Below are 15124 nucleotides of genomic sequence, written 5' to 3'. Positions count from 1 at the left end.
ACAGGACACGCTATTGATTCTCACACGGTTAAAGTCGTAGCAATAATGAAGTGAGGCGTGCTTGAAAGGGAAGTCTGAAGCTCATATTTTATTTAGCGTCCCCAAGCAGTCGCTAGAATGGGTGCAGATGGGTCCTTCCGGAAAGTGGCGGCCACACCTGTTTTTCTGTCCCGCCACCGTATCCACTTTGTCCTGCACCGTTTCCCTGCTATAGAAATACACTCCATAGATTGAAGTGTCTTGGTTAATGAATGGTTTAGGGATGGAACGGACTCCTGGGTCAACTCCGTATTTGCTTGCATTTTCACTTTCTGTAGCGGTAATGGCCACAGCGGCACTGAGAGCAATTCCCACCATGGTGAGGTTTGGTCTCGGGTATTTATTTCTATGCACACCTCAGCACTTGGTGCACGTAAACCCCCTTTTGCACTGTGTCTCCAAAATTCCACACCACTCTGTCAATGTGTCTGACCCGCAGAAGAGGTCAGAGGGGGACCGGCTAGTACGGGGGTGCGATGTAAGACTAGCATGTTGACAAGCTAACTGCCGTGTGAGTGGAAGTCTTCTCCCAACTCCACACGGGACACTCGGTGCTGTCGTTCCCGTCATCCTTGGATAGGACTTATTGGATAATGGATATTTAGCTGCTTTTATAATAAGTAATTGTCTTGCATTTTGGCAAAACATGGCTCCTCCCATTTGTGAAGGGGTGCGCAAAAACACTTCCTGTTGTTGAAGTTCAACCAAACTAGATTTGGATGTTTTCGTTTTAGCCAGTTTCCTGTTTATGTATGAGTTCTTCCTTGTCCATATGTCTTATGTAATTAGCAGCCATTTAAATTCAGCTAAATTGCTCAAATGCCCCTGATACTTAACATCCTGTGACCAATCCAGAAAAAAAAAATCAATTTCTCATGCGTCATCCTATGCCGCGTTCAAGTTTCCCGTATAAGTCAAGTGGACACCCTGCCACATGAACTTAAAACAGGTTTGGCCTCTGGAAAAAAACGGGATTTGTGTTGGATGAAGTCAGCATCCTGCAGCATCCGCGCCGCTACAGGACCCCGTGGAAACGGAGCACCGAAAAGCTCAGTGATGAAAATCCATACAATTGAGGGCCCCCCGCAGCTATATGTGGCAAATATGATTATAATATAGTCGGGGAGTTGTACTGCGTTAATGCTGCTTGGCTGCTTTCTTTGGGCCTGTCACGTCCTCAAAGCAGCTGTTGGAACGCACCATCTGCAAGTAAAAGCTGTTCTTTGCGTGACGATTCTGTCAGTCTTCTGGATTGTGGCGTTCCTGGATGTGACACCCATGTTGGGGGGCCCGGGAGGCAAATATTCACACCAGCAGCATCACCACTTCATATTCGCTGTAAATGGTGACCTGCTGTCAGGACTGGTGGCCTGCATAATAATAGGTTGCATTTTTAAAAATCTGAAACAATTAAATATGACAAATAAAGTTAAAAAAAATGCAAATAAATAATAGTTTTTCCTCCAACTGTTAGTGTATCATCTTAGAACGTGTCACGTAAAGGATGTTCTTCCTGTTCCAAAAGAGGGCATGATCTTTATCACTGAGGGGGAGGAACCCCGTTGACTCCCCCCCAGACAATGACGTGGTCTTTGTGCCCAAGCGAAGACCGTGGGCATCGAACATTCTGTAACATCTCGGCCTTTCCGCTCACCCCTCGCTGTGGACACATTTGAACTGACACGTGTGACTATATGATCAGCGGGCTAATTGGAAGGCTAATTAGCCACGGGACTGAGTGAGGGAGGACGCGCTCGTTAAAGAGTGACTCATGCTATGCTACGTGTCAGGAGGGGGTCGGCATCACGTGGATGTCATGATCCCACTTTCTCGTTGGCGGACAGTCACTCCAGCCCACTCCTGTCCTTGTATCTGAGACAAGTTCACTGTATTCCATCAGTGAGTGCATGTGGCTATGTGTGTCACCCCCTGCCCCCCGCCCCCCAAAAAAGGGGTACTATTGTCCTCCTATCTTTGTGTGGCCCAATCTTTAACATTCCACCTCTTCCTGTGTGGATATGTCTCCTTGCGTGGACACTTTGGCTGCTCTGCATTCAAAATGCTAGGGTTAGCTACTTTCCCCATATTAGACTGTGTGTCTGCTGGGTTGGGGGGGGGGGGGGGGGGGGTAGTCTCTGATCTCCATATAAATGTCCTGAGGGAGATGGGATGGTGTATTTAAATGTACTGCATCCTGTTCTGGACGTGTCCACTATCATACGGTCCCATCAGGCATAAAACCCCAACATCACAGCAAATCCATGAAGTGTGTGTGTGTGTGTGTGTGTGTGTGTGTGTGTGTGTGTGTGTGTGTGTTGCACCATTCAAGACCGTGGCCTCGCGGTGTGTTGCACATTCAGGTTGGACCCAACCTTTTATCTGTCTAGCGATCACGCCAGCGACAGACTGCTTTCTTTTCTTTCAGGTCGTCCATCGTCAACCCAACAAATACCTGGCGTGCATACCGGCCTCCGTCCTCCACCCCAGACAAGAATCTTGCTTGCATGCGACACTGAAAACAATCGTCAGTACTTTTAAGGTGCAACTACTGGGAAGTACCTCCTTCGCTGAATATTTGAGGACGTCCCTAAAGTCAGGTATGCTATTGGGTCACCTGTGCCATGCAGTGCTGGTATCCAATTAAAATATTGTTAGTGTACAGCAGGGGTGCTCATTAAGTCGATCGCGATCTACCGGTCGATCGCGGAGGTGGTACTGGTCGATCGCTGGTCGATCGCGGCGTGACATTAAAAAAAATATCATCCCAGCATCAATGCCGTCACTTGATTGACATACAGGGCAGCCATTCAGATGACAACTGAATGTTGCCCTTCGGGCGACCAATCAAATCAAACAACGTCTCTAAGTGCAGCAGAACTTACGATGTCAGCCTATCATCCATCCCCGTTACTTGATTGACATACAGGACAACCAGTCAGATGACAACTGAATTTTGACCTTTAGGTCACCGCTCATGCGTAAACAACGATGCAAAGTGCTAAGCTAGTCGGCGAATTGCGTCAGATTTTAAGCCCTCGCTAAAGTTTATGGTCACTAAAATGAGTGAAGGAGCTGGACCAAGTACAAAGGCAAAAACTGGACCAAGTAAAAAGGCAAAAAACATATCACTTCCATACGGATATGGAATATTATATGGATATTATGATACGGATATTATCCATGACTGATAAACATTTGGAAGTGTGCTTGAGGCTGGCTATCAGCAGCTACTGTCCGGACTATGCATCCCTGGCTGGTTCAATTCAGTGCAAGTCATCAAAGTAAACTCAGGTAATTACAAAAAATGTTAATAGTTAATTATGTGTGTTTTGCAATATTGGCTCATTTGGTTATGTAAGGTACATCAACATACATTGTACGTACAAATAATCCTCAATACATTTGAAAATAAATAGATGTTTTGCATTTTTGTAGTGGGTAGATCATTTTGACTCGGTCATTTTAAAAGTAGCTCGCATGCTGAAAAAGTGTGAGCACCCCTGGTGTACAGTAATCCAGACGGTTACGGAAGTAGGATTCCTTATTTGTACATGTAATATTTTCATAGTAATTTGGCATCATAGGACTGTACATCAACACCGCAGGCTTTTTGTAAGACTTTCTTGACAGCGCTGAGTGTGAAAAAGACTTTCAGATAAACTTCTCAGATATTTAATCCGTCCCAGCTTGTTCTGCCTGGGGGCTCGCATGTGTCTTCCGACTCTTTCAAAGCGGCTAAGAGGAAGCCATCCATGATTTAAGATCCATAGCCAATGTCGAAGAATTGAGGTCAACTTTTTTTTTGGTGGAGTCAAAAATATTTTCTGTCTCAGTAGAGAAATGTAGCATCAAATCAGGCAGAGAATACGTAGTAAGAATGTGATACTGTAAAAGCTAATGGTGTCCCCATGCAACTTTTTCACTTCTGATATCGGCCAGTATGGATAGTAATGCGATCCGGTATCGGCCCAAATCCCGCATTCGGATGGGCTTCTTGGGAATACTCTTCAGATGCGTAGATGTTTTCCAGAATCTGTGTAAAAACTGTACAGACGCCATGTCTGCTCCGGGGGTGGCGTGTGTAATCGTTATCATCAGATGTTATAATCAAGGTAATTACACACAACAAAATGCTTCATTTTCTCGAGTGGAAAAACCGCGGCGTCAGTTTCGGGTTCAGTGGGAGAATGCATTTCCTGATTTAATGGACCCTCGTTCAGCCATTCCATTGGTGTCTTTAATGGGTTTATTTGCCCGCCCAACGTCCTGATGCTTTATCGTCATGTCAACAACATTCTAAATATACGTATATAACATTTTGGACAAAGCATGGAAAACATCAGTAACTTCAATTGTAAAGTCACTTCCTGTACATTATGCTAATAATAGTATATTTTAACAATAATAGAGTAACAATATTTTACCAAAACATACTTTGAATGGAAAAGAGCGATATATATGCAGTATGAGTGGACAATAAATAAATCATTGGAAGAAAAAAAAACAAAACAAAAAAAGTCTCGGTTGAGTCCATGAATGTTTTGGTATAAAAAAAAAATTATATAATATTACAAACATATAGCAGATGGATTTAATGTCAGACATAGTGACAAAACCATTATTGTACGACTTGATATTGAGTATCGATTCAAATAAAAAAAATTATTCCCAGAATTCCCATTCATATTGTGATATTTTGAATGGAATATGAATGAATGATCCTTTTGTCATGCACGACTAAAACCTCTCTCAAAGCAAATTCCAACATATAAAACCAAATATAAGCACATATTTACATTGTCACATAACCATCATCTCCTAAAAGAACTTACGCCACAGATTCATTTCAATTCACCTGAATTGAAATTAATTTCAATTTAGTGGTTAGATTACAGAAAATACCCGATTTGTTTACTGCTGCTCTCCATGAAGACTTTGTTCATACTTGTTATCTTTGGTTTGTAGAAAACAAACGTGGTGGGTTTGCTGATGATACAGTAGTCCCTCGTTTAGCGCTGTTATTTGGAATTCCAGACCCGACCGGGATAATTCTAAATGGTTTTTTTTAGCATTATTAGAGCCCTGTAGCACCCCTGTAGCCACATTTATTTGTACTACCCAAAGCAGTGGACATAAGACATAAATAAGACATGATGGACTCGTACGTTAGCATTGACAGCACGGTGGCTACTGTCTCATCAAGGTAACATTACTGACACCTAGTGACCAGTGTAGAGTACAACCGTAACCGCCGTTGGTGGATAAGGAGAGTCGGACGATGCGCTTCAATGGCTTTATTAACAAGCGGAGAACATGTATGCATGTAACGTGTAACATCCACACAGGAACTGCAAGTCATGCCGGTCACTCGTACGCGCCACCAACAATGCGGCTCTCCACAGCGCTAACACTCAGCTAAACACGGTCCGTTTACTACACTACATACATCTGGTGATGCCGTATATTTGTCTTTTTCTTCATTTAGCCCTTTTAATGATCGAATGCTTCATTTGATTATTATTAGTTCATTTATTTCATGAACCGTGATAGAGTGAAGCCGCCGAATTCCAAGCGCCAAGTGGCGAGGGATGACCGGAATGCGGTTTGTTTCATCCAAGGTCAGCTGTATCATCCAAACCCTGTGGCACACAAGCAAGCGGACCAGAACGTCCAGCCTTATAGATGACTCAGCATCTTTACATTTGACCACAAAGACGCTCCAGTCAGACTGTAACTTTTTGCCGAGTTTTATAAATCTGCATCTCTCAGTCAACAGGTAGCTTTGTCTTACTTTGGTCCGGACCGGAGTACTAGACCACAATTGCGAACACGGCCTGGGATACAACAGCAACTAAAGTGTCTAACTAAACCCAACGGATACTATCACCCATACCCAAATACAGTTTTCACCTGACACATGTTCAACTCCAGTTCCCATACCTCCCAAGAGGGTGTTGCCCAGATGGAAGCAGCTAGGTAACTCCCCTTCTTGGCTAATTGTGCTCAGTACAATGAACTTTGGTTTTGGCATCATTGAAAGAGACTCTTAGGCGTGGCATCTTCACTGTCCTGTCTTGATGAACCCGTGAGACGGTACGAGCATGGGAACAGCCACAGACTCATCTCCTCTAATCTCCTAAACCTACTCGGTGGTCACCAGGGGTGGAGCTGTTGGTCTTTAGGGAGGGGTCCCTCAACTGAGACTTGCGGTGTGAAAATATCAGTTCCCAGTGATTCCATAACTAGCTTGTTTTGTACGTCAACATTTGACGGTTGTCCAACCAGCCAAGGATGACAACAAACGGAACTTTGGTCTTGTCCGTGTTTTTTGCTGTGCCTTGACTAGCTTTTTTTTTTTTTTTAGCACGCTGTGAATTGAGGCAAGTTCAGGCTTTTACAGGTAGATGTTTGTGATGTGATGCAACTATGAAGGCGGTCGTCCCAACGATGTCTTGCGAAAAGACGCTAAATACTCCAAGACCTGTGAAGTATTGTGGAACACTTTCCTCTCTCCTTGGGTGGCCGAGGCGGGACGAGAAGACTTGGACGTGGATTTCGGCTGCTGCAAAAAGCAGAGGAGACGACGTGCTTTACATTTCTCTCGTGCCGCCACAAATACAAATGCAAACAGACCAAAGAGCACCGTTGTTAGTTAAATACTAAGCTTTCATCAGCTCGGTGTAAACAGGCTATTCCCGCCGGTATGGCGTCTCGGGTCAACGGCGAGTTCAAATGATGCATAATGTCGCCAAATGTGAAAGTATCAAACTTTAACAAATTCATTATTATTGTATCAGGGTGCGCTCGAGTGCTTCATTAAACACCACTTTTGCACACTCGTCTCCTTGTTGCATAATGAATGACGACCAAGTGTCATGTCGCGCATTAGTGATGCGCCTCTTGCCGCATTCTGTACATCGCAGGCAATACCTGCACTGCGTGACATCAAAGCTAAGAAAAAACACATCACTCTAAAAAGTCATGTGATTTGTGTCCTAACGGTCGACTATGGTTTCGAACTGCCGCTGTTCTCATTGTACGCTCGTACCTTCGGACCATCAACCTGTCGGCCTGAACCGTCGCTGGGTCCCGCCCTCTGAGCTCTTGACAATACTTTGTGTACTGGTGTCTCCGTGGTTGACGGGTTCAACGCCCGCTTTCTCACGGGAGTTTGAGCTTGGGCGTCCTTCCCTTTGGCAACAGTCATCGGTACCCCTGCTGTCTTCGACTCTTCGCCATTCCTCTTCTCTTTTCCTTTGGAATCCCGTTCTGACCTCAGTTTCTCACCCTTTCCGTCCATCTTTTTGATAGCCATGTCTTTATTTGTCACGTCCTTGTCCTTCATTTTCACGTTCTTATCAAGAGTTTCATGACTCGTCGTATTCTTGTCTTTGGTGCCAAACAAAGCAGCATAAGGACTGTAGTCCACAACCAACGGACTGGTGTTAGCGGCCTGAGGAGTATTTGCATGCGTGTTATCGGAATCAAACACTCTTTCCTGCTTTGGAGAGCCACTACATTCGTAATACTCCTCAGACGTCGTGGATCGATTGGATGACAGATAGCCGTCACTCATATCCGACGTAGAGTTTCGGAAGTCTTGAGTCTTTGTAGGTGACTCCAGAGTTGACCGCGGTTCTCTTTCCAATGATGGGATGTCTGGCAGATGCAAGTTTGGTGGTTCCTCAGGTGCAACAGGGAGTGATGGTTCCTGGGAGGCTCTTCTGATGATGTTCTTTTCTGGATTTGAAACATCATCAGGAAGCTTTGGTGGTGTGTCATCCGTGCTGGATGGCTCAAGGGTTTGTGCCTGAATCCTCTCCCACATACTCAACGTAGGTCTTTCAGAATAAGATATCCTTTGAGGTTTGTTCTCCTTGACATGGTAGCTTTTATTCTCAGAGTGGTTTTCATTCTGGATGTTTGCAGACTTGGAACCAGGGATGGGTTTTGCTGGAGCTCTGCTAGTCTCTCCTGCGGCTCCATGGTCTGCCCGTGGCTTTGTATCTCCATCGTGGTCTGTAGTGTTGACCTCATCAGAAACATGTGAGGTTCCTGCCTTTCCATCAGGTCGTCCAACTGCTTCTTTATCCGGCTTGTTGTCATATTTTAGTATTCCGATATCTCTGTTGCTTTTTTCCCACATTCCAGCTATCTGTTGCTGGCTTTCTTCACTGGACTTGGAGCCGTCTGGTTTCTTGGTGGTCAGGCTGTCAGGCCTCTTAGGAGTACTCGTGTTGACCATGCTGGGGCCATTGCTGGTGTCGCCATTTTTGGTAACCGAATGGACAGTGCGAGGTGCCGGGTTTTGGGTATTTGAGCTTGAGGACGAGGATAAGTGGGATTGGACGGTTTCAAAGCGGGAGGTAAGGGTAGGGCGCGCAAAGGAGGAGCTGTTTACTGACAAAGGAGCATCGGCAGCCATACTGGTCGTTGCGGGAATGGGATTATTATCAGAGAAGGATGTGGAACTGACAGATGCAGAGTGAGGATTATTAGTTGAAGAGGTGCTACCTTGTTCGGTACGATCAGCCTGCCTGAGCGTCGTAGCTGTTTTAGTTTGTTTGTGGTCTGCTGCTGGGTTTGAATCGTCCCGGTTTTCCGATTGACTGACTTCTGTCTTGTTTGATTCCACTCCGTACGTCCTGTACTTGGCAGTGTGTTTGGTGTGTTCATGGTTGCTAGATTGGGAGGTTGTGTTTGTCCTGGGCTGACCGTCACCTTGACGAGTTAATGCGCCAGATGGAAATGATCCTATTTGCAGGTTCTCGGCTTTGGTACCGGGGGGATCATGTACAGGTTCTTCAGCTTTGATTGGAGGATTTGTCTTCTCTGTCCTGAAAGTGGACTCCCTTGGCCTTGCGACCTCAGGCAGGATTTCCTTAGGCATGCTGAAAGGACTGCTGAACCGGATGGCTTGACTGGTTTCAAACCTCTCGGAGCGCTGCAGATGCACCTGAGTCGGTTTGCTGGTATCCATGATGTTTATGAACCCGATGACATCGCTTGGGGGGTCGGGTTCTGGCCACGTCGGCAGGTAGGAGATCAAGCAAGCCTTCTCTAAATTAACAAGTCCCGGATGGATGAGCTCTTCTGCGGGTTCTGGACTCCCCCTTCCTCGTCGCCTCTTTTTGCTATCTGGGACCTCCGGCGTCTGCGACTCTTTGGGGCTATTTTCAGCTGCGGGGGGTGGAGTGCTTGCATTATCTCCAATCAGTAAAGCGTACTTTGGGTTGTACAATTTCCGTGCGAGAGTCGTGGAAGGAAGGACTACGGGGACCGGCTGCTGGACCGGCTCGGGCTCCGGTTCAGGGTTTATGCTGACTTGTCGGAGATCTACGAATCTGGAGGTCGTGTAAAGATGGCGAAACAGATGATCGAAGGCCTCCACCGCCTGGCCTGTAACCACGGTGACCAGATTTTTGTCCAGTCGTGAGGACATCCAGGTGAAACTATAAAAACGTGAGCAGATATGAACATATATATTACAAAAGAGCTGACAATAAAATGTCAGACGTCTAGAGAGTGAAATGTAGATACAGGTTTCCAAATGGCCAGACACCAAGTACTAAGTCTGGCAAGAAATATTACCGTACATATGAAAGCATTTGCAGTACTCTAACATGGCTAACGTGGTATTCAGTGACTTATGATAATAATATGTTTACATTTATACAGCATGATCACCTGAATGACCCGGATACAGCTTTGTCTCCATCGATGAACATGAATCTGTGGCCCAGGCGACCTCTGACCTTGGTGCAGGACCGAGTGTAGAACTCCGACCCCTCTGTGCATCGTACCCGAAGGTGCTGTAATACACACAGATTATTGGTTGGTCATCATGCTTTATGTTAGTAATATTTATGTGTATACTGATACATATAGGTATACGATAATCCCTCATTTATCACAGTTTAATGCATCCAGCCCCGGCCACGATAAGTGAATTTCCGCGAAGTAGGATTCATAAATGCAGTTTGTAACATTACTAGAGCCCCCTAGACATGAAATAACACCCCTACAGTCAACTTTACACTTGTATTACCCAGTGTAGTAGACATGATAAGAGTAAATAAGCCATTTAAGACGTAAATAAGACACAGGTGGATTCATTTAACTTACATACTCAAAGGAAAAGGAAAGCGATGTTGACCAAAGTGGAGCATTGAACATCTGCGTTGCAGCGTCTTATGCAACAAGTAGCCTTTTGGCTGCGACTTTGAGGACTCAACACTTAGCAAACCTCCACCTTCCATAATGAATTGCTTGTTCACACTTGTTGATCTGGAATAATTGGAGAATTTGTGTGGGCCTAATCATCTTGGAAGCGATCTATGTGGATTTAAGGAGCAGCATAGTTCAGGCTCGGCCTTGTCCGGAGAGCTTGATTGAGTGGGTCATGTGTTGGAAGGTCTCTCTTCCTCCCTTTATGGTCACAGGTTTCTCTTCCCCTTTCTTCGTTCTTTTGAGCGATTAGATAAGATCAGCATATTTCATTTTTTCTTAGCCTTTGGCCGTTGGAGAAAGAATGTGCCGCAGAGTGGAAGCACTTTACGAGCTTTGATCACGGTGCAGCTTCAACTAAGAACCGACGGAGCTAATGAGCTGTAGTGTTGGCCAATTAAACACAAATGCGTTCATCCAAACATATTCCCGAGCTCAGAAATAAATTCAACTTATATTATTAGAATATGAAGAAAAATAAGATGGCATCTAACAAACTGAAGAGAATAATAACATCATTTTAATGGCATAAAGTTGAAATATTAAAGTAGTGTGGAGAGGACCCCGAGCGTTGGTGAAGGCAGACGCCACAAAAGTACATCTGTCCGAACCGCAGCCAACTTGCCAACCTCCCTTGTCCGTGCCGGGCCGGGCGCCGCATGAGACCGTGGCCTTTTCTGCCGTGCTGCTGATAATCCAGAAGCAGATGGCACCGAGTGTGTCGGGCTGCCGTTGTGTTGCCTTCACTTCCTCCAAGGCACGAACTGGCACAGGGGAGTTGAGCGTGTGCGCGCCTGTTTTTGTCGTTTGTCGGTTTTTGGAAGCGCCAGCCTGTGGCCTTATTCTAGTCTATTTCTATCGAGTCTACACTTTGGACTAACTGGGCTAGAACGTGCACTTTGGATTCCGTCACACATTGGAAGGGTTTGGGGAGTAAAGCATATGGAAGTAAACTCCAAGTAAATGCTTCATCTACTGGAAATCATTTCACTCCAGGTGTGTGTTTTCCCTCCAGTCAAAATCAACTCCAATAAACGTTTGTGGATTTGGCAGCCAGCTTGAGGTCCTGTGTATCCTCTGTCAATCAAACAATCCGCAGCAACAAACAACTCACTCCCACATGTTCAAACTGGAACACAATTCTGATGATTTTCCTACCGTTGCGAGCAAGTAAAGTTGGAATCGGGACATTTGGAGATGGGATTGATACAAAAGGAATAGACTATAATTTTTAATAAAGCGGCATACTGGGGTTATTGTTACATGCTACAGCTTTGGGATCGTTAGAGATGCAATAATTCATTGTTGAATCCAATTAATCGACAACTATTTTAGTATTGGATTAATCGTTTTCTGCTTGAAATATGTAAGCTTCCTCTGATTTCAGCCTCTCGTATGTGAATATTTTTTCATTGATCCATTAAATAAGACCTATTATCTTAGTTTTTTAGGCCAAACAAGATATTCACACAACTGTTTTTTCATACTAACGACTATTTGAAACAACCAGCTTCAGATTATTGGACTGGAAATGATTCGCAGCCCCCTCCATATTAGAAATATTGGAGACAAAATTGAAGGTTGACCAACAACCACAGATTGTGTTCGGTGCTCTAGCAAGGGCAGCGTATCAGGGTGGGGCACGTTGTGGATGGAGGACTGCCTGTGATGTTCTGGCGGAGTTGCGCATCAGCAAACGGATGATTGCGTCTTTCACGCATAATACGACTTGATTGAAACCTCAAAGATGTTTCAACATTTGATCAAAAGATCCGAGCTGCTGTCTGTTGACTGTTTTGTTTATCATTAGTATGACACGAATGGCGGAGTCTTACAATGTCGGTATTGTTTGTCAAGCCCGGGCATGTGTTCCAAACAACTGCTGACTAGAAAAAGTGGGTCAAAGTGGTTTACAGCTTTGTTTATTTTTCTACGTACAGTGGCGCTCCGCATATTTGCAATTAAGCAATAGCAGTCCTGCAGATTTGCTGATTTTTCATCCCGGAAAATGTACTTTTTCTCTGTAAAATAGTTATCCTTTTCCATAGAAAACACATCTCAGTACAGCATGTAAGAATTCAGACATCCGCGACCCACCCAGAAAAGATCCACGGCCCACTTTTGGGTTCCGCCCCACCAGTTGAGAACCACTGGGCTAGACCACGGCTCTGATTGTATTCCGTTTCCTATCCATTTTGTACTTTGTGTTTAATTTTAGGGCTAAACCTGTAGTCTGCTAGCTTCCTTCATCACTGGTGAACAATGGCAACCGAAGAGAAACAGGGAGGTTTTTGGAGTCACTTTTAAATGCTTATTTTCATGGGCGTTTTTGTGCAGATTGTGGGCGTCTCGTGTACAGTTGGGTCTTGAAACGATACGTACCTTGAGGTGTCCGGCGTGCATGTTGGCCCTGTGACACATGGACAGGAAATGAGGTAACGTCGTGCTTTCCACCAGGATATAAATGGAAACCTTCCTCTTGTAACCAGCATCGATCAAATCTCTAAAGATGTCAACATCGGTGAAGACATCCATCACCACTGCAATGACCTGAATATGCAAACACACCAGAAAGTAGGTTAGGCGCCGTTAGCACCCGGGGAAACACAGGAAACGCAGGGAGTCTTCGGCATTCGGCACCGCATGTTTGCAAGGTTAAAACTAACATCATTGAAGCGGTTCCACAGGTTTCACTTCCTGTTCAAATAAAAAATAGCAATTAAGGAATCCGCACACTCGCAGCTAGCTGTCTACATCATTTGGTATTTGCATAGCGCCAGGAACGCCCAAAGGGTGTTCCAGACACGCCACCCGTGGCGCTGACGTATATAACGTCTTTGTCACTTTTCCACAGTGCTCACATGCAAATACTAGCATAGCGCCGCGTCTCAGGAAGTGCCAGACGCTTCTTCCAATCCCTGATGGTAAAACTCGGTGCACTTTGCTCGTCACGGTCTCGCCGGGTCCCTTCAGTCTGGACTCTGATCTCAATGTGCTTCTGTTGAATTTGAAATGAAAGCTAGTGACGACACTTCTTGTGGATTCTGGTTTGGTTCTGTGAAAGGTCCCCCTTTAACCATGCTAAACCGGTAACGTGTCCTTTGAGGCTCTTTTTGGACATCAAACATGACAACAGTCTATCATGTCTTTATAGGAAACTTTATGGACGTTTATGGATCAATGCTAACCCGCCAACCAGCTCAATGAACCACAGAGGCTTCGCTACACAACCTAAATCACAACCTCCATGCTTTATTATTGTGTTTTTCCTCAGCAATACGCTTGCATGACACGATGGCCTGTTGCTAACCTTTCTGCCCCCCCCCCCCATCTTCACGTTATCTTGTTGTATCTGATATCTACTCCTAGTCACGCACCTTCTACACAAACACCAACACGAGTCCTGACCTGTTTAGTTTGCTGATGTTGTTTTGGTGTGGTTCAGCTGACAGACAGCCGGCCCACGCCATAAGCCAACTAAGCACCCCAAAAGAACTACAAGAACTAGTCATTCATTACGTTTTCCAAGTGTGAGGGCCCCACAATAGAGTTCTGCTTCGGGCCCCGTGGCGGCTTGGACCGGCCCTGGCTGACACCAAGACCTCCTTGTCATGGCGCTCCGCAGGGTAACTACCTTTCCAGCCCAAAATAGCTTTCTAATGAACTTACAGGACCAACTGTGTATTATTTATTTGAGGAGCTAACTGCCTGTCATTTAGCTTTGCTAGCTTAACAATTCAGGTATTAGCACTTCTTTCCAGTGAATCCATTTCCAACCGATTTTTCTAACCGTTAGCTGACTGGTTGGGTCTGTTGACATAACATTTCCATGGTTAAAGTTCTGTCCAACAGGCACCCTGCTGCTGGAGGAAAAACTGGAAAGTGAACACAAATGTTTGAAAGTGTCCAAGAGCCGGGTTAACACACCTTCTGCGCCTGCGCGATCATTTTCCTGACAATCTCCTTGATGTGGGTCTGCCCCTCCAGGGGGGGCTGCGTGTACACGGAGGTGCGCGTCACGCCGCGGTAGGCTTCGGTGTGCGGCCATCCCAGGTCCATCTGCGGGACGGACAGGTCAGATAAGTCCGGCCAGTAGTGCAGCGACAGCGGGGGTTGGTTCTCCTCGGCGTCCTCCGGGAAAAGCTCCGAGCCGGGGTCGTAGGGCTCCAGCGTCCCCGTCAGGGTCTCCTGCTCCAGGTCCGAGAGGAAGCCCCGCATGTGGCGCTCCTCCAGGAACTTGACGAACGACTGGCGACCTTCCCGGAGCAGAGCCTCCAGGGCCAGCCTCTGGTCCTCGCTGTACAAGAAGTCCGGTTTGGATTCATTAGTCCGCGGGTTGACGTGGTTGTCGTCCAGACACTGAATCTGGGACAGAGCCATAACGAGTTAATCTTTAAAAAGTAAACTTCCGGCAGGGGGAGGGTGGGGGGGGGGGGGCGAGTCAACTCCGTGAAAAGTCCTCAAGTGGACGATAGAAGCCCGGAGTGTAAAAGTGGAGCCATGTTGCAGCAGCAGCAGCCTCCATCGCCCGGAGATGCCGACTTAATGATGCCGACTTGCTCTTGGGTGACACCCCCTGTCGAGGCACCGCCCGGCAGGTGTGACCCTGGCAGCAAAACACACCCACCTCCTGTCATTAGCGGGACTTCCCAGCCTTCTGGGTGTGCTTTAGATGGGTCAAATATTGCAGTACTACTATAAAACACGGATGTAATGTCAAGTAGTGAACAGACATGCTTTTGAAAAACCATCAAACCATTAGAGGGGGTGCTGAAACCATTAGTGGGGGCCTGCAGCGTGTTTTACCTGTCCTGTCATGTTTGCCTTCTTGTTGCTGGTAGACTCAGATTTGAAAATG

The 15124-nt window shown here is 45.9% G+C and overlaps 1 protein-coding gene across 1 annotated transcript; it reads right to left on the bottom strand.

The window, feature by feature from the left end:
- Nucleotides 1-4278: 4278 nt before the first annotated feature.
- Nucleotides 4279-14949, bottom strand: LOC131103600 (protein FAM83G-like). Its single transcript, XM_058049999.1, has 5 exons — nt 14194-14949; nt 12649-12816; nt 9727-9851; nt 7088-9491; nt 4279-6601 (listed from the first exon to the last, which is right to left on the bottom strand). The coding sequence occupies exons 1-5, from the start codon at nt 14644-14646 to the stop codon at nt 6464-6466; spliced, it is 3288 nt and encodes a 1095-aa protein (XP_057905982.1). The 5' UTR covers nt 14647-14949; the 3' UTR covers nt 4279-6463.
- Nucleotides 14950-15124: the final 175 nt, after the last annotated feature.

The sequence above is a fragment of the Doryrhamphus excisus genome, chromosome 15 (assembly GCF_030265055.1).
Source record: "Doryrhamphus excisus isolate RoL2022-K1 chromosome 15, RoL_Dexc_1.0, whole genome shotgun sequence".
NCBI classification, from domain to species: domain Eukaryota; kingdom Metazoa; phylum Chordata; class Actinopteri; order Syngnathiformes; family Syngnathidae; genus Doryrhamphus; species Doryrhamphus excisus.
This window is presented reverse-complemented; position numbering and strand designations above follow the sequence as displayed.

Coding starts and splice junctions, on each gene's coding strand:
- LOC131103600 (XM_058049999.1), bottom strand. CDS start 14,646: ATGGCTCTGTCCCAGATTCAGTGTCTGGACGACAACCACGTCAACCCG. Junction 9,852..12,648: donor TGCACGCCGGACACCTCAAG/GTACGTATCGTT, acceptor TGTGTATTACAG/CACCTTCGGGTACGATGCAC. Junction 6,602..7,087: donor GACAGGTTGATGGTCCGAAG/GTACGAGCGTAC, acceptor TGCTTTTTGCAG/CAGCCGAAATCCACGTCCAA.